This window comes from Anguilla anguilla, chromosome 2, assembly GCF_013347855.1.
Source record: "Anguilla anguilla isolate fAngAng1 chromosome 2, fAngAng1.pri, whole genome shotgun sequence".
NCBI lineage: Eukaryota > Metazoa > Chordata > Actinopteri > Anguilliformes > Anguillidae > Anguilla > Anguilla anguilla.
The window spans coordinates 71,821,391-71,841,798 of NC_049202.1; the positions used below are offsets into that span (position 1 = coordinate 71,821,391).

The following is a 20,408-nucleotide window of genomic DNA, read 5'->3' on the forward strand; positions in this document are numbered from 1 at the left end:
AAGCTGTCAGTTAGTAGCCTACCAAATTAAGCAGCAGGTTATATTCCTTCTGTGAGCACCGCATGAAAACAAATGTGTTCGTCTTAAATATTTCCAACTACCATAAAGTAAGCATCTTTTCCGATAGAAAATATTAATAGTTAAAACAATTAGTCGTTACATTGTTTGAATGTATTGCCCATTGATGTCCGTTAGTGATATAGTGAAAGACAAGCGCCTCTGCTGTTTTCAGATGTGTTCAGATATTTTATTTTTTGCATACACATTAAAATAATTAGCGTAAACTGTAAACTTCTTAATCCGGTCGATACACCTTGTGTAGTTCTTTGTCTCCTAACGTTGAACCGCAATACCTACAAAACACGACTATATAGGCTTCCGCGTGCGTGCGTGCGTGCGCGCGCGCACGAGTGAACACAAATCACAACAGGACGGTAAAATGAAAGTTAGCACATCAGAATGATGAATACTGCACGAGAAAGACAGACGCAGAGAAAGGCAGAACTTTATTTCAGTCAGAATGTAGTTCCGAGGATCGAGATGTTGCGGTCTTAATCATTACTGTACATTGCTGACGCAGACGCTCTGATCCAAAGCGACGTAAAGGAGACCGTAGCTAAACAGGAATAAATTCACCTGATTAAAATGAACACTAGTACCAGACTTGGCACTACTCATTACTTTGCACTACAGGTTGTTGCGCACCTCCTCTATTATAAAGTATAAATGATGATAGTTGGAGAGAAAATTAAAAGTTTTTATTTATTTTTGTATTTAAATATAATTGCTATGGTAGGTCTCTGTAGGGAAATAGAATTAGAATTAGAAGAGAAAACGAACAAAAACACTTTACAAAACAGTGATATCATCCAAAATAAAACAATTCAATGCCCTGTTTTCATAACTGTGATATGTCCTTGAGTATAATGCAATAATAATAATAATAATAATAATAATTGCATTAAGAAATTAAGAAAACCAGGGGGCTGCTCAGCACTTGTACATCATCAGTATTAATACAGAAATGTATTTATTAACCATTAAGACTGGGACTCAGAATCTCAGAACATAAATATGTTATTAACACAATTATTCTCACTGTTGCAGGAAATCAACAGCAAGGACGTGCGTCAGATTCATGGAAGGCATGAAAATAATTATCCACACATTATCACCAAACCCAACAATATCCCAGCTTGTGTCTGAAGCAGATTTCCCTTCACTTTCCCTGGAGACTCAGGAGTTCCTCCGGGACACAGGAATCTATCCCAGCATGCACAGGGAGACGGAAGAGCGTGGACGCAGAACAGAGAACCCAGGACAGACAGGTTCAGTGAAGGTGGTGTGGAAAGTGTGCAGGTGGGTCACTGATTTAGAGGAGATCCCGTAGAAGGACAGAGTGCCGGCCGGCCAGGCCATGCACACCCCGACTCTGTGGGTAGAAAGAGCCCCCAAACTTCAGTGGTCTGTCGGTAAATCGGGGTCACATTCTGAAGAGCTCCTCCCATTGTGCAGGGCCCTGTTGTTGGTGTCACCAAATTCCAGGCTCCAGGGCTTGTCACTGCTGCCCCCAAGAGACTGTGAGATCCCTCCCCTTTCCTGGGGACCCCTCTGTACATCACCCCAATCAGAGCGCGTTCCGGGGGTGTGCCCGACCCACCGGACCCCCCCAGTAACAGCGGGTCCCGCGGAGACCTTCTCTGCACAGCACTCGGGGGGGAAAGAAGTCGAATCTGTCCGGGTGATCAGGGTAGGGGTTTCCCCCCCCCGAGTGTGTCGCCCTCTGGCTCTCCGCAGAGAGAGAGAGAGAGAGAGCTCCACGCGTGCCGTGCTGGGGTCCAGCGTGAGCCGACAGGCGTCTGCAGACGAGAAGAGGAGAGACAACATCTCCATCAGAACTTAGTGGATCAGAGCCGGGGGTCCAGTACTATCCTTTGTGTGTGTGTGTGTGTGTGTGTATAGGTGTGTGTGTGTGTGTGTGCGTGTGTGTGTGTGTGTGCGTGTGTGGGACCATCGTGGAGTAGCAATATTAGAAAGATGCCAGTCTATATATTGATGATGTGCATCTTTTTAAGTTAGTCTGGGTCTGGGTCGGAGTCGGAGTCTTGGCCTGCAGCTTGGAGTTGCCTACTGCCTACAGTCCACGTTGTCTGTTGTCTGCAATCTGCTCACCTTGACCACCATCATCACCATCATCACCATCTTTGTTAACAAATTAAGGAAACTGGAGGATGGACTTTTAGACCAGAGGACCATCTTGTGTGGGATACATCTACCTGCCCGGTGAGATCCTGCAACCTGTGTTAAACCAGTACATATGTTGAAAAACTCCTTTAGGACAAATATCTCTAACTCCCTGCTTTGCTGTATAATAAACGCCTTCTTGCATATTATATATCGTTTTGTGCTTAACTGGCTCTTCTTTCGGGTTGTGGTTAATACTGAGGTGTCTTTGTGTTACGATAGTGCACACCTGGTTATAGTAATACAGGTGAGTTACAGGTCGTAAGAGTGCACATGTGTGCATGTGTGTGTGTGTGTGTGTGTTTGAGAGGGAGAGATAGAGTGAGAGAAGCTCATGAGAGAGACGTCACTGCACTGTTGGAAGAAGAGAAGAAGAAGAGTCATGGGCTGGTTTGAGCCTGATTTCACCTCCATGGTCAATACTGTAGGGACAGAGGGACAGACAGAGCCTGAGACACACGGACTGCACTGTGTATGGGGTGCAGCGTGGAAACTGAGTTCTGCGACAATGGGAGAGCTCCACGCTGTAAGGACTTAGCTGACAAGCTTAATGCGTCTCCCTAGTTTTACTGTCGACAAAGCTGCAGACTCCACGGATGGTAGAACAGCATTTGGGTCTGTCCCAGAATGCAGTGGGAGTGGTTTTAACCAGAGAGGAGCTCTGTAGAAGCCCCTCTCTCACTATTCCTGACTCTCTCTCACTCTGTACTTACTTCAGTTTCTCCAGCCTACAGCCGGGGTTCTCCAGTCCAGCAGAGAGCGCTCTCACTCCCGACTCCCCTGGGTGATTGTAGCTCAGGTTCGGCTCCCTCAGGTGTGAGGGGTTTGAACGCAGAGCTGAAGCCAGAGAAGCACAGCCTCTCTCTGTCACCTGACAGCCTGACGGCCTGCAGAGAGGAGAAAGGTGCTCTTTACTCACACAGCTCTGCAGGAAAAGCAGAAATAATCATATCTGATGTGTCACAAATGCAGTGCGATACATTCATTTAGCAGGAGCTCTTATCCAGAGCAATGCAGGAGAAACATAAGTGTCATTTACTTACCACACACAGACACTGAGTCACCCTGTGGGTCTGTGACTGACCAGAAGGGGTCACCGATGAGCAGTAGGACACATTCTTTATGCCTCCTGAGATCCCTCCCTAGATATTATTCACTTATGCACCACCCTGCTGGACTAACAGCCACAGTCGGCACTGGCATGGTCCAGATTGGACACCAGAGAGCTTCAACAGATACCAGAATGTGGGGCCATTCACAGAATAGAACAGTGCCTTAACAGATACCAGACCATGGGGCCCATGCACACACTGGAACAGAGCCTTAACAGATACCAGACCATGGGGCCCATCCACACACTGGAACAGAGCCTTAACAGATACCAGACCATGGGGCCCATCCACACACTGGAACAGAGCCTTAACAGATACCAGACCATGGGGCCCATCCACACACTGGAACAGAGCTTTATGAGATACCAGACCATGGGGCCCATCCGCACACTGGAATAGAGCCTTAACAGATACCAGACCATGGGGCTCATCCACACACCGGAACAGTGCCTTAACAGACACCAGTATAATTAATTACACACCACAGACATATGTCTGTCCCATAAGCCTTTACAGGAGGTTCATGAACGCAGAGATGAGAGGAGAGCTTTCCTACTTGGTGCCAAGTACGTCAATGCTGGATCATCGTCTAATCCAAATATGACACAAATATGATCTGGTATTGCAAACGTTATTTGGTATTCCAAAATTAGAGAATCAAAATAAAATAAAATAAAATAAAATAATGATTACAGATGATTGTTAGTAACAATTCCAGTGTAAAAGAGCATCTCATAAAAAAACACGTTTTCAACGTACAAAAATGCCAAGTTACTAAAAAGTATTGATATCAAAATGACGCCAAGTTACGATACTACAAACAATATAGCCTATCTTGCCTCACCGAAATGACATAAGATGTATCTCAAAGCAATGCTACCCAACATTTCCTCAGTTCTTTCAAGTCACTTGGCCCTGTGTATAAGCATGCACTACATGGACAGGCCAAACATATGTGTGGATGGCTGTCTCACAGTCAAGATTGATTGAATAGGTGTGTGTATGTCCAATTTGTATTGGTATGTAGGCCTATGCATTTTGCTGCCCAGGCTTTCTGTTGCGTGAATGATAGTATGTTTCTTGGTACAAGTGTGTTCGTGAATGTGAATGTGAATGTAAGATGCTGCCAGGGAAATGTCCCCATGCGGATAAAGAAGTTCTCTATGTATGTATGTACAATATGTGTTTTACATGCAGTATTTATTGCACATAGCAAATATACAATAACTTGCACATGTACTCAAATTCAGTTCAGAAGCAAGTATAAACATGTTTACTGAAGAAATGGGCTTCCTGTCGTTGCTCAGCAGCAGTTTTGTACATTAATGAATTTATACATTAATTTCAGTGTACAATGTTCAATGTGTTCCATGAGACAATTCGAAATATTTGTCTCTTTGATCTGACAAAAAGTTTGCATGACATTGTGAAATGGTACGATTAGAAAACACAGGGCCAAGTGACTTGAAAGAACTGAGGAAATGTTGGGTAGCATTGCTTTGAGATACATCTTATGTCATTTCGGTGAGGCAAGATAGGCTATATTGTTTGTAGTATCGTAACTTGGCGTCATTTTGATATCAATACTTTTTAGTAACTTGGCATTTTTGTACGTTGAAAACGTGTTTTTTTTATGAGATATCAGTTCTTTTTGCAAAGCGTTTCATTATGAGAGTGAGAAATGCGACCCTGTAAAAAACGGGTGTGGATTATGGCTATCGTTGTGTGAATTTGTACAGTCTGATGAGCGTGTACCGTTCTGCAGTTTCGGTTTGCTGTGAAACAGTGTCTGTGAGAAAGGATGCAGTGGCATAAGCGTAAACGAAGAAGAAACGCAGATGAAATATGGGCAGTTTATGTACTCACGGATTTGACGTCCATCCAACGAGCCTTGACTGACAAAAGAATCAGCAAGTCAGTAGAATTGTTAACTCCCTAGGTCGCAACTTGTGTAGCCTTCTGTCCTGTTCCGTTGTCTGTTATTTCGTGGAGATGCACTTTTAGTGTTAGTAAGGTTTATCCTTCTGTGCAGCTCCATTGTCTGTTATTTCGTGGAGATGCACTTTTAGTGTTTGTAAGGTTTATAAGGCATTTTGATAGGCTCATCTGCAGGCAGGAATCCTCTTCGCTGTTTTGCTAAACTAGAACCGGAGAACATGATAGTGCAGAATAGGAGCAGACGCATATGTCCCAGCAGGCTTTGCATATGAGAAAGTTACAACAGTGTGAGAGAAATTAGGATGAAATTACGAAATTCCGCAGTGGAAACAATATGTTTTTAGCAGAGTGGGCATGTAGGTGAAGGTTGACATGATCACGGAGTATAGTGCGAAGTAAATGGAGTGACCATGAGCGAGCTTATATTCCTTATCGAATGGTATATATAACAGTCGCTGTGTAGCATTATTAGTGAAAGTGGAGGTTTAAGTGACATGTGGAATCATTGCATTATTGTGTTTTTTTCATGTTCAGTGCTAGTAGTAACTATGAGTGAATCATGATTTTAAATGTAAATGTTTGAATGGGGAGTTGCAGAACGTACACGTAATTGTTTGTATGTGGCTAGATAGAGAACAGGGCAAGGTAACATGAATGTAGGAACGTGGCGTTTGCTCATAAGGTTTTGTACGGTAGCCAAGTGAAGAAATGTAGTTAGTAGAAATGGCACAGCGGTGAACTGGTGTAACTTTGTAATAAAAGGAATACATTTGCCGTCATGAAATGCATATGGGTGGCCATGAGTGAGTTTTGGTAAAGAAAATGTAATATAAGCGTAAGAGAACGTTAATGTAAAAGAGGAAAGTATCTGCCTGAGGACGAGGCGGGATTCAATCGTTCAACTGGAGGTTTACCAGTCTGCCACTTTGTTAGGGGCAGTACCATGACATATGCAGTGCGTGAAATATAATTAGCAAACCTGTCCGTGGCTTTAAAGAACACAGGCGAGTAAGCGCAGAAGAGGTCCCGTTGAATCCATATGGTTTTTCAATATTGTAGCCGGTGAACAATTGAACGTGCAGACGGTACGTCATAATACTGTGGTGCAAAAGCAATAATGGAGAAGTAGTAGACAATTATTAGTGAAGGTAAAAGCAGGTTAAAGGAGTAACATGGTGGTTGAACGTGACACTTCTCGGTTGTCTTTAGGCAAGAAGAAAACAAATGTGCATAATTTTTTAAAAATTATTCAGTCATTTCAATGTACTTTAAAATGTGTTTTTTTAAGCCTAAATTCCCCACTGTAAAAGTTCACCCGAACCGTCTGGGCGTGGTAATGAGAACTGTCAGTTATGTTCACTGTCAGTCAGCTATATGATTGACAGACCGTGGCCCATTACCATAGCTACCCCCACGATACGTGCTGTTTTTGGGAGACTTTTCACAAGCTAGCTAGCTTAGTAGTATATGAAGTATAGCGATAGATAGCTAAGGTAAAGACGTTGACTTATATCCAATTATAATTTTTGCTATCTAGCTAGCCAAGTTAAGATGAAAGCACAACTATGACGTCCTCATAAACGCAAACTAGCTAGATAACGTGAGCTAGCTAGCTAAATTGATATAACCAGAAATAATCTAATAGTCCTTAAAAGTCACTGTAATGTAAGTGAACCTAACGTTAGTCAAATGTGTGCATTGTCTTGCCTGTAAGGCAGCCGCGCAAACTATGGGTCTGGAGTTATCCATGGGTTTACGGGGCGTAGAAAAGGGGAGAGGTGTGGGAGTACTGTGTTCGTGACGGACCAAGTTGACAACTTTGTCAACCGTTTGAAAACAGGACGGTAAATGTAAAACGCATATTTCTCCAAAAATGCAGGACGGACATATTTAATACTGTACTCATTGTGTTTCTTCAATGCCTCCTGTGCAAGTAAAACATAAAAATGAGAAAGTGTGAAAATCACCATGGTACTCCTTTAAAGAAAGGTGCTCTTAGCTGGGTTTGAACCTTTGACCTTGTGTTCTCAAGACTGTAACCGTCCCCACTAGGCCACAGGCGGACTAGCTGTTTAACCTGCAAATGTTTCAGAATAGAAAGGTATCGGTATTTTGCGTGTGTATGCGCGTTTTTGATTGGGTCGTGTAGGTGAAGATTTGGCTGGTGTCAGTGGAATGTCCAATGGGGAGACATGTTGTTAGTGGGAAAGGCGGCAGGAAAAATAAGAATGAGAAGAAGAAAGAGAAGAAGAAGAAGGAGAAAACGCAAAATCCCCTTAGTTTGGGGCTTTATTGTGTGGACATGTGAAGTTGTTTATGAGTTCTGTTTGTTGAAATGGGGTCAGAATGTACAGAATTGAATGTTTTTAAGGGCTGCGTGTCTGTGGCTGTTGTGGTTATTTCTGTGGGGAACCCTGAAAAGTGCCAAACTCTCAGTGCTGTATAGGTATGGGGCATGCCCCCGCCAAGGCGTAACTTGGCGGGATGGCATACCTGCCATCCCAATCCCAAAAAGATCAAAGCAAAACACCAGGTCATCAGATAAAGGCACAATCATGACACAGCAGTATAGATAAATGATCCTGCTTGCACTACCTCTGTAAGCATATCACACCTGGGTTAACCTTTGTATATGGGCTGGGCGCTGACCCATAAATATCAAGATCTTTACTCCGCACCCTACCATTAAAGACACCATGACATCACTTTTCCAACAATATAAAACATGATTACATTGTACTATGGAGAATGTAAAGTTCACATAATGCTGATCCAGTTGGATGTTTTGCAACTGAGCACCGTCTCTTCATCACAATTGCTGACTATCTGTCAGCACAGTAAACAGTCTGTTTTACTATGAGGGTCTGATAAGAGGCAGACTTACGTGAACTGCCTTATAAAAATGAATTAAATCAGATCTCAAGAGGATAAAAGTGGAAAACAGCTCAATTCAGTCTGCCTTTTCTGTACAGGACTGAGTGTTTACTGTTTTTTTGTCCTCATGGACACCAGCGTAGTAACAAAAATTCAGTAACTTAATTACACATAATGCATTTAGTAACTTAATTACACATAATTTTATTTTAACAAACAGTGAACTGCAAGAGTACCAATTTAAAATCTGCAACGTGTGCAGTACAACGCTTACAGAATTATATATTACTGTTAAATGAATGTATATTTCAGCAAAAAAAAAAAAAAAAAATCGAAAGAACCAAAATTTGCAAACTGATTCTAAAAATGGTCTCTTATGAAAACAGCAGTCTTTTCATTATTCCAGGTACATTCAGTTCATTCAGCAAATGTTTTTTATCCAGATCCACTTACAGTATAAGAGAACATTCAGTGCATTCATCTCATATAAATCCAGACCCAGACAAAAAAAAGAATCCTACGCTAGTCTGCGACATCACTAAAGCACTAATTAAGTTAGCAGTGCTAACAAAGAGGCAAAATACACATCTGGCATACATACACATTATATACACTACATGACCAAAAGTATCTGGACACCACTTGTCTGGGGCTGTTTTTCATGTTTTGGGCTAGGCCCCATAGTTCCAGTGAAGGAAAAATCTTAACGCTACCAGCATACAGTCACATTTTAGTTTTGGGAAGGCCCTTTCTAGTCTCAGCCTGACAATGCGAGGTCCATACAGAAATTATTCTGTTGTGCACAATGTGGAAAAACTTGACTGGCTTACACAAAGCCCTGACCTCAACCCCATCCAACACATTTGGGATCCATTGGAAAGCCAACTACCAGCCAGGCTTAATCGCCCAATCAGTGCCCAACCTCACTAATGCTCTTCTGGCTGCATGGAGGCAAATCCCTGCAGCAGTGCTCCAACGTCCAGTATAAAGCCTTCTCAGAAGAGTGGAGGTTGTTACAGCAGCAAAGGGTGGACCGACACCATATTAATGCCCATAATTTTGAATGAGATGTTGTATGTCAGGTGTCGCATAATTTTGGCCATGTAGTGTACGTATGTAACAAGCTGTAACATCAAAAACTTAAAACCATAAAAACACCACGGTATGCATTACATTAAAGTCACTTAGCAGATGCGGTTACATGAAACTACTAACAGTACTAGAGAACATCAGTGTTAGTCTCAAGAATACAAAAGTGTTACAACATCAAAACACAGAAGTGCTATATTAGCCAAACAAAAAACAATTTGTATAGTCATAAAAGCAAATACCACAAGTCGGATAACCCATCTTTGTAAAGCCATTCATATAATCATATAACATTATCATTAAGGAAATCCAGAGACAGCGATCCGGTGATAAGCAGCCATGCAGAGATGGGGACAGCTAGTCACCTCATATTCAGTGCAGTGACAGAAAACAATTCAGTGCGGTCATGAAAATGAATAAACATATCAAGTGGCAACATCAAAATATCAAAAGGTGCCACGAACTCTCCGCAATAGCGATGGGAAGTCTTTCAGGAGGAGTGACTCACAAGATTCCAAACCTTTCTTTCGTGGTCTTGTGATTCAGGCTGGTTAAGGCTGGCTAGTTTCATTTGGTTGGGCAGAAAACCGCCATGAACCTGCAATAATAAGCCTAACGGTTTAGAGAAACTTTATGTCGAATGCTAGTGGGCCGTGCATAGAGAAGCCAATGAAGAAGGACACCCTCCTGTGTTCCCCTCCACACAACTGGCTTTTGTACACTGGATTGACCTCAATTTTTACATCTGGGTTCGGTGTGTCTGCAAAAATCTTCTGTCCCTGCACCATGCCGTATGCTCTGAAGAGAAGGTCCTGGATTTTCCCATGCTTCCATGTTTCACTTTCCCCCAGGCAGCCAGACTGTGCACCAGCAAACTTCTCTACATCTGCACGGCTGACCAGACGACCGTAGCCTTGCTTCTTTCCCAAGTAGAAATGGACCACAGGTTTCTTGGCATGCCAAACAGATCCCATCTCATGCCAGAATGAGGTCCTCAGCTGAGAGACATAACTTATTATTGCTGGCAAAAACCTTTCAGCTACTGCAAGAGGATTTGACCCTGGCCACAAAAGAGCGACTGCAATGAAGTGCAAAGCCCTGCTGTCCTCGTGTGGGATGTAATCTCTAAGAACCTCACACAGTAAATTCAGGAGTTCTGTGTATGGCAATATGCATTTAGATGCTGGTTTGATGGCTGCAAGTACAATGTTAGCATAGATGTAATTCACTTTGATTTTCACAATCCTGGCCATCTGAGATGTTTTCTGATTGAATTCATACGTCCTCACAATATCCTCCATTGTTTCACCGGAGGTCTTGTTTGAGAGGCTGTCAAGGAGCCCAAAATGAGTGTCAGCTTTGTGCAACTCCAGAAATTTCCAACCCTCATGAATCTTTGCCATGGTGTTCTGGTTCTTGCTCATCTGAAATTCAGTGGCATCTGAATTGCAGAAAAGTTCAACGTAGCGACGGAAACATTTAGAAAGCTCTTCCGCGGTTCTTTCCTTTTGTTTGTCTCTCTGGGAGTATCGTGGCCCCAGGTCAACAAAGAAGGCATCCAGGAAATTGAAGATATTTTTCATTGTGCTCTTAAGGTTACAAATAAGTTCACCAAACTCTTCAAGCACCTGATAATACTCTGCATGTTTTTGCTTCTTGTCGTTCCTGCCAACATCCTGGATTTTTATTTTTCCAGACAGGACCCGTTCCATGATACTGTGTTGTGCAGCATTAGATGAAGAAAAAACAGGGACCTTTTCCAAAATGTCCAAGATGATCACAGCAATGTTGATTTCTCCAAGGCAACCTGCTATATTGTAAGGGGTGTTATCTCTCCGCACTTTGGCTCTGAGTGCAATCTCCCTCTTGGCAATATCTTGAGTTTCTCTGAAGGCATCTCGTGCAGATCTTGCCATTTTAAGACAATCCCTGAGTTTTTCTGGTGTCATAGGATCTTTGTCTTTGCTACGCACAATAGCATGCTTCAGCTCATGCTTAATGACTTGTGCACATGTGTCAGACATGTAGGAGCTTTTTGGGGAAATCTCTTTGGCTTTCCTAGCCCACTCTTTTGCTAGCATGAAATCCTTCTTTTTCAGGTAGTGGTACCTGGCAAGAAGCTGAGAGACTATCGCATCTTTCTCAAAGCGCTTTGCTGCATTGTGCAGGACCATTTCCTCAGCCCCTGGTGTGTCCTTGGCAATGGCGTGGATTACAGGAGAGAACCGACTTTCCTCCTCCAAGTAACACCGCTTCACCAACATGTTGCGCACATCCCACATGAGTTTATCTCTCCCCTGTGTGCACTCGTAAAACGTACTGTCAGTCAACAGCATATTCAAAATCATAGCTCTTGAAACACTGTAAGTGGTCACAACTTCCTGTAAACAGCACTCTGCCACACAGGGATGAATGGTCCTAAGTGCCTTATAGACCACCTTAGCTTCCACAGTGCAACGGGTCAGGAATGTAGAGAACTTCCCAAACCTATCCTCGACTTTTTGGGAGGCACAAGATGACTCTGTCTGCATTCTCAGAAGCACTTCGCAGAGAGAAACTGAGAGTACTGCTCCCTTGCAGTAAACATTCAGCAACACTAGTGCAGCAAAAATCTGAGCAGGTTTGCTTTCAAAGTTGAAGTTCTTGAGTGTATTTCGAGCAATGCCCTCAATGTATTCTCTTGAGAAGTTTTTCTTCATGATCATGAAACCATAGAATGTGTTTGCATTCTTGTGCGTCTTCTCATTTTCTTCAGCTTCTTCTGGAACTGTTCCTGCTCTGACTCTGAAAGGTTATTCCCAATGAAAACAGTGTCCTTCGTTGCTTCAGTCTGTTCCATGGATTCTGTTCTCATGACATTGAGCAGTATGACTTGTGGGCCACTTGAACCAAGGTCCTTCTTAACAAACTCTGCATCAATGCGCTGCTGCAGATCATTTACTGCATCCAATTCTTCAAAGTCATCTATCATCAGCAGCACAGGTAACTTTCTGGGGCATTCTGCTGCCTCATAAAGTAGTAGCTGAACCACCTGCCTGGCAACTTCAGTGAAGTCTTCTGCCATGTCCCTCAGAACAGCACAGCGAAATGTGTTCTTTAGTGACCACAAGATATGCTTTGCAAGTGTGGTGCCCCCACAACCTGGGACATGCAGTAAGTTGAAGGACACACAGGCTTGCCTCAGAGAACGTAGTTCTGGAATAATGGTGTCCTTAATGAAGTCATACTTGTCTCTCTTGATAAACGGCATGGATTGCGGCTGCTCAGCAAAATAGAAGTTCCACCAGGACACCTTCTCTCCTCTATAGAAACTTTCCTCCAGCGACTTCTTCTCTTCAGTGCCTCCTTCACACTGGTTGACACAGAGAATGCTGAGGGTGTCTAAGCTTTCCTCCACCTTTTTTCTCAGGTGGACCTTGCCGGTTCCCCCACTTGGCAGGAAGCGGCTCGACCTGCGATTGTCTGACCACAAACTCAGCACAGTTCCATTAACCTCAGCGAGGCTGAGCTCATAGATAGACCTTGCTGAGATGTCTTGACTATGGAGTGCCTCAATTAGGTCATTCCAGCAAGTGAAAGCTCCCTCGTTCTCACAGATGCACAGGATCTGTTCAGTGCCTTGAAGCTCTTGCCGAAACATACTGAAGATCTCAAGCAGAGGGTCCATTCTGTCGTTCACACTGGATAACAACAAGAAGACAACCAGGAACCTTTTCTGAGGAAGTACATCTTTGCGACACAGGAAAGAAACAACACCTCGTACAGAAGCTCCTTTTTCAGTTGACCAGTGATCTGCGTCTGAAGGTTTCTCTTTTTTGGTATGCCCATTGCAGAACACCCAACTGGTATGCTTGGTAAGTTTAAGTTTTTCTGCTATGTTCTCGACTGCCTCTGTAATCTTATAATTCTTTGGAAAATGGGTATTTATCTTCCGGCGCTCTTCAAAGTACTTACACAGTCCATTTTCTTGAGACTCTGGGTCTAAATCCAAGACAGCAGTCAGATTCATCTCACAAAGAAATTCAAGGGATTCCAACTGCATAGCATGTGATTTGTTGGTTATCAATAAATACTGCTCATAGTGGGATTTATCCAAGGACTGAGATCCACCTGTTAGCATTTCACTGAGCCTGGATCCCTGGACACTTCCTTTCACAGCAGTCAAACGCTTGTTCTCTGCTTCTCTTCTCAACTGTGACAGCAGCTTGATGTCCTCAGTGAATTTAGTGTAATCCTTCTTCTGACTGTTGTGAGCCAGGAGATCTCGGCTGCTGGTACCATCACGAATGAAGAATAACTTGCGCTCTTCTTCTTCTTCTTCTTTGTCCTTGTCCTTTTCTTGGCCTTGGCCTTTTTTTCTCCCCTTTCTCTTGTTGACACTGTAGACGTGATAGACGTCCTCTTGACAGACCTGATACGCCGGCACTACGTCCACCTCGATCACATAATTTTCGGAGGATGTCATATCCGGGTTGAGGACCTGAACAAATCGAGGGGGCTTAATGCATTTCTTCGCAACATCAATATGTTTGTGTTCAAAATGACCATCTACAGCCCGGTGTAATCCATTCACAAAAGCTTCTTTGTCCTGAACAACAACTCCCAGAATCTGCCCATGAATGAAATCTGGTAAGTCGCCCACACCAAAATGAATGGTGCCGTTGGTGCGGCTGTTCATGCAGGCTGCCGCGAAGCGAATGACCTCATCGGTAAACTTCTTCATTTTGTCCTCAGCGCTGGCTTTGTCTGTGTGGATGAATGCTTTGAATTCGTGGCAGGGTTCAATAAAATCCGACGCACCTGACTCGGTCACATCCAGGATGCTGTTCGATTTGTATCGGCAGGCATCGTGGTACCTGTGAAAAGGGTAGGGCTTGCAGAGTCTGTGGGACTGACCGCCTTGACTGCCAACTTGACCCTCTTTAAGTTGCACAAGTTCATCCCTCTTGCTAAGGATGAGTTTTGCTGGTCCCAACTTGATGCCTAATTCTCGGAGGTCTGACTTGTCAAGCAAGAGGAGGCTGGCCCCAGTAACGTCCTGTCCATGCAGGATCTCAGCATCGGCAGTGTCCGCAAGATTCTCTTTGAGAATCCACTGTTTGACATGGTCTTTAGTCCAGGTCTCAATCTCAGCAGGTAATTCTATCTGCCTGATTTGTGCTTCTTCCTGTTTGGTATGATAGAAGAAAAACATTTTTAAAAAAGAAACACACTGTCCAGTTCAGCAGGAACTAACGAGAAGTTGCATGAAAAAAACTTTCTGAGCCGTTTGGAATTATCTGTATGTCTGCATTAATTACTTATTAAATTTGGTCTGATTTTCATTTAAGTCAAAATAATAGACAGACACATTCTGCTTAAACTAATAATGTACAATCAATTGCACTTTTCATGTCTTTATTGAACACACTGTCTAAGCATTCACAGTTCAGGCTGGAAAAAGTATGTCAACCCTTGTATATAGTAACTGGTTGGACCTCTTTAGCAGCAATAACCTCCACCAAATGCTTCTTATAACTTTCAATCCGACTTGTACTAGTTAGGAGGCATCTTAAACCATTTCTCCTTACAAATGTCTTCAGTTTAGCATTTCTTGGATTTCTTGCATGAACAACCCTCTTCAGGTCATACCACAACATCTCAATTGGGTTAAGGTCTGGCCATTGCAAAACATGAATGTTCTTCTCAGGCCAGGCCTGTGGCATAAACGCTCTATGCAGTTGTTTAGGGCCACAACTGCTGGGGGTGGGCACACAACCACGAGGGGGGGGGGGGGGGCACACGATCCAATGTTTATCTGAGGTAAATAACGTTATTTTCGTTATTTTCATTATTTTCGTAATTACGGCATTCATCCCCTATCACGGAACTAGCGGTATAAATTTTAAATGGAAGCGAACTTTTGTCTCATCCATCCATACCTTGTCCCAGAAGTGATGTGGAACATCCAGGTGGTCTTTTGCAAACTTGAGATGCTATGTTTTTTGGGAGAGCAGTGGTTTCCTCCCATAAATACCGTTCTTGTTTAGTGTTTTTCTTATAGTGGACACATGAACAGAGACTTTTGAAAGTTAAAGATATTTCTGCAGCTCCTTTGCTGTTACATTCAACCTCCTTCAACACTGCACACTGTGCTCTTGCTGTGATCTTTGCAGGGTGTCCACCCCTAGGGAGAGTAGCAACAGTGCAGAATTTCCTCCATTTGTAGACAACTTGCCTTATTGCGGACTGATGAACACCCAGGTCTTTAGAAATACTTTTGTATCCCTTTCTAGCTTAATGCATCTGCAGTTTTCCTTCTAAGGTTGTCTAAAGAATTTTTTTGATCATGGCATGGTTCACATGAACAGATGTTTCTTGAGAAGAGCAGACCCTGTCAGGAACCAAACTTTGTGAGCCTTTTTATAAGGCAGGGCACCTCCAACTGACACCTTCTATCTCATCTCATTAATTGGAACACCTGACTCAATTAGCTTTTGGGGAAGTCATTAGTCTAGCGGTTCACATACCTTTTCCAAACTAAACTGTGAATGTTTATTTAGTGCAGTCAGTATAGACAGTACAATTATTTGTTTGTTATTCGTTTAAGTAGATTGTGTTTGTTTATTATTGTGACTTAGATTAAGATTAATTAATGAGTTATTAATGCAGAAATCCAAATCCAAGTGAATCCAAAGGGTTCACAAACTTTTTCTTGCAACTGTATTTTACAACTGCAAGGCATAACCAGCAGTTTGAAGCCTGTTCTTCGCTTGGCTAGCACAGATTATACTTTTAGTAGCAACCTATTTTCGTTCTGTATTAGCATTTACACGTAGCTTTGTAGCAATTACACCCATGCAATATAAATGTATTATTGTGTTCAGCCTGGTGACAGCATGGGTGTTCAGGTGTTCTCCACACGTTTATGTCTAAAATCAATATTCATCAAAACTGAGTATGAAATGTGGCACTGAAAATCTTTAAAATGTTTTTTTTTTTACATATTGCAATCTCCCTCACACACACACACTTGTCCATGGTGTACTATGAAATGTATTGGGTCAGATATTTTGGAATATGTGCATCATAAATATATTCTAAATATATTATGATTTAACTGAATGTTTTGAGGGCAGATGGGTTTTCTTCTAGACTATTAACATCTCTAAAATTAATACTGTTTCTTTGCGATTACTCTCTTACCTTGGTCTGACTTTGTTCAGCCATTTTAAAATCCCTCAGTTCAGTACACCTTGGCTGAGTCCTGTGCAACAGGTAGAAAGGGAAATAGCAATAAAAAACAGAAAGTAAGAAGTCATTAGACATTTATAGGAAATCAAATAAAAAAATGAATAACAAGAGGCATTTTATTTCTTTCTGTAAATTATACAGCCCAATACATTAAAAAAATATATCTAAAATAGGTCCTGTTTATACAGTGTTGGGCTGAGTCCTTCAAAACTGTAATCTAATACTGAGTACAAATTGTATGACCAAAAATGTACTGTAATTGGCTACAGTTACAGTACAGATTACTTAAAAACTGTTTTACTTCTGGGTGGCTTCTAGTTTCATCAGCCAATTAAGTCCTAAAAAATGTGTTTGCAAAATAACTTAGTTTTTTATGATTCTTGATCTTTGCATATATAGCTACAAAGCACACACTCACTTCCTGCTCATCCTCCTATGTAGGTGTACTGTACAGCTACACAGGAGGATGAGCAAGAAGCGAGTGTGTGCTCTGTAGTTATATATTCAAAGATCAAGACATGTGGTGTGTGTGTGTGTGTGTGTGTGTGTGAGTGTCTGTGTGAACTTGTAATACTACCTTTGTGGGAACCAAATGTCCCCACATGGATAGAAAGATGAGGAACATTATGCGTTATGGGGACCTTTTGCTGGTCCCCACAATGTCAAGAAGCTGTTTTAGGGTTAGGATTTAGGATTAGGGTTAGGGTTACAATTAGATTAAGGTTAGGGCTAAGGTTAGGCATGTAGTGGTTGGTGTTAAGGTTAGGGTTAGAAGTTACGGAATGAATGCAGTCAATGGGAAGTCCCCACAAGGATAGCAATACGGGACTGTGTGTGTGTGTGTGTATGTGTGTGTGTGCGCGCGCATGCATTTATACATGTAGTGTACATTGGAATCCGAAATGTAATTATGTAACCTTTAGAAAAGTAACTATAATGACAATAAAGACAAATGTAATAAATTTAAATGTCAAGAATTAAAGTGACAATATTTCAAAATTTAATATTTCCAGAATATACTAATAATATTTCCAGAATGAAGTTATAAGCTTTTAAAGGAGGATTGGAAAACAAAACTTAAAATCTGGAATTCTGAAGAAACCTAAAAAAAAAAAAAAATAATAAAGTTATGTAATTATTCATTTTCAGATATAATACTCATAAAAGTTAAAATTATTTTGATACCTCTTTTTAAAAATTTTTTTGAAATGGATGAAAAAAAATCATATTTAATGTGTCTAAGTAATAATAATAATACTAATAATCCTAATAGTTTTGCACCCACACACGCAAGCAGATACATTATATTAGTATATGTTTTATATATTGATGTATTAGCACACAGTCAATATTTAAAGATCTTATTTAAAACAAGTTAATTAAAAAAAAATACAACGTGCATTTAAAATATTAAATGATCATTTAATATTATATGAAAAATAAAACCAATGCAAAACCTCACTTGGAGAAATTTGAATTTTATTTTTAATGTATTCATCCTGAGGTTTTCATGCCTCGTCTGCTTCCTCATTCGTCTCAATAAATAAATAAATAAATAAATATCACGGACCAATGGACTCTGTCATAAAATAGCACACAATTGTTCTTAAGTATCTACGTTTCAGTAACACCATACGAAGATAGCTACTTACAGTATGGAAAACTAATAGAAAACATCGACGTTGTTGTGGAAGTTGTAAAGGATGAATTCGTCCGGCGAGGGCTATTATTTCCTACATTATGGAAAAACAGCCCATGTCAGAGAAGTTCATCCTTTACCTATCTAAGAAGCAAGTTTACAGATTACACTCACGACTTCATAACGGCGATTTCACTGTAGTTCACCTAGTGAACTCAGTGGTATGGCGATGTGGTTTACAAACTGTTTTCTGTAGGCAAAACAACTGAGATATAACATCGATACAGCATAACGACTGAAACCCAATAAAAACCCGATAAATTCAGTTACTGTTCTGCACTTTACTGTAAGATTTAACGTTATACTCACTGGACTCGGTGATATCACATTGTTCTTTGGAATGCCTTGACAGTCTTCAATTTATACTGTAGGCTACAGTTTTACAACAAAACACGAATTAATTGCTCAATGAATGAAGTCAATGCGAACATCTTGTCTCTGGGCATAAACACTACAATGCGGAAGAAAACGCTTCCTTATTTATAAGCCTCGAAAAAAAAGGTACGACATAACTTGCCCCTTTACTTTTTGTCAGCATAATTGCAGCACTAAAGTTATGGCTATTTGGCATGGGAACTTGAATAATTAAGAATTGTTATATTGCCGATGTAAGGTTCATTCTATGACATTTTATTCGCGGATAAATTTTATATGTTGAAGTTCGTCCTCCGCTCCACCCTCACAGATTAGATCGGATATGTTTAAGTTTCGTTTCCTTACAACAACTAGTCAGAAACGAAACTATTTGTGTGTATACATAATGTCTTTCAATGAATCGTCCATTAGTACAGCTTTAACATTAACGACTGAAAAAGATATTCACTAGAGCTTTAAAAATATCAAGACATTGCACTGAAACTGAAATTGCTCTGAAATCAGTTGCAAGCTGTCAGTTAGTAGCCTACCAAATTAAGCAGCAGGTTATATTCCTTCTGTGAGCACCGCATGAAAACAAATGTGTTCGTCTTAAATATTTCCAACTACCATAAAGTAAGCATCTTTTCCGATAGAAAATATTAATAGTTAAAACAATTAGTCGTTACATTGTTTGAATGTATTGCCCATTGATGTCCGTTAGTGATATAGTGAAAGACAAGCGCCTCTGCTGTTTTCAGATGTGTTCAGATATTTTATTTTTTGCATACACATTAAAATAATTAGCGTAAACTGTAAACTTCTTAATCCGGTCGATACACCTTGTGTAGTTCTTTGTCTCCTAACGTTGAACCGCAATACCTACAAAACACGACTATATAGGCTTCCGCGTGCGTGCGTGCGTGCGCGCGCGCACGAGTGAACACAAATCACAACAGGACGGTAAAATGAAAGTTAGCACATCAGAATGATGAATACTGCACGAGAAAGACAGACGCAGAGAAAGGCAGAACTTTATTTCAGTCAGAATGTAGTTCCGAGGATCGAGATGTTGCGGTCTTAATCATTACTGTACATTGCTGACGCAGACGCTCTGATCCAAAGCGACATAAAGGAGACCGTAGCTAAACAGGAATAAATTCACCTGATTAAAATGAACACTAGTACCAGACTTGGCACTACTCATTACTTTGCACTACAGGTTGTTGCGCACCTCCTCTATTATAAAGTATAAATGATGATAGTTGGAGAGAAAATTAAAAGTTTTTATTTATTTTTGTATTTAAATATAATTGCTATGGTAGGTCTCTGTAGGGAAATAGAATTAGAATTAGAAGAGAAAACGAACAAAAACACTTTACAAAACAGTGATATCATCCAAAATAAAACAATTCAATGCCCTGTTTTCATAACTGTGATATGTCCTTGAGTATAATGCAATAATAATAATAATAATAATAATAATTGCATTAAGAAATTAAGAAAACCAGGGGGCTGCTCAGCACTTGTACATCATCAGTATTAATACAGAAATGTATTTATTAACCATTAAGACTGGGACTCAGAATCTCAGAACATAAATATGTTATTAACACAATTATTCTCACTGTTGCAGGAAATCAACAGCAAGGACGTGCGTCAGATTCATGGAAGGCATGAAAATAATTATCCACACATTATCACCAAACCCAACAATATCCCATCTTGTGTCTGAAGCAGATTTCCCTTCACTTTCCCTGGAGACTCAGGAGTTCCTCCGGGAAACAGGAATCTATCCCAGCATGCACAGGGAGACGGAAGAGCGTGGACGCAGAACAGAGAACCCAGGACAGACAGGTTCAGTG

General features: G+C 41.2%; 2 protein-coding genes across 3 annotated transcripts in view; both read right to left on the reverse strand.

The window, feature by feature from the left end:
* The window catches only part of LOC118219617 (cytochrome P450 2K1-like), a 607,214-nt gene that overhangs the window by 109,142 nt on the left and 477,664 nt on the right, over nt 1-20,408 (reverse strand). The window lies entirely within an intron of this gene.
* LOC118219589 (sterile alpha motif domain-containing protein 9-like) lies at nt 11,926-18,667 on the reverse strand. Its single transcript, XM_035402874.1, has 3 exons — nt 18,499-18,667; nt 16,443-16,503; nt 11,926-14,424 (listed from the first exon to the last, which is right to left on the reverse strand). Exons 2-3 carry the CDS (start codon nt 16,464-16,466, stop codon nt 11,959-11,961), a joined length of 2,490 nt encoding a protein of 829 aa, XP_035258765.1. The 5' UTR covers nt 16,467-16,503; nt 18,499-18,667; the 3' UTR covers nt 11,926-11,958.

Bases quoted from the DNA above. Each gene is read 5' to 3' on its own strand.
- LOC118219589 (XM_035402874.1), bottom strand. From the start codon at position 16,466: ATGGCTGAACAAAGTCAGACCAAG. The intron at 14,425-16,442 runs GTAAGAGAGTAA...CATACCAAACAG, and splicing joins CTGAACAAAGTCAGACCAAG to GAAGAAGCACAAATCAGGCA.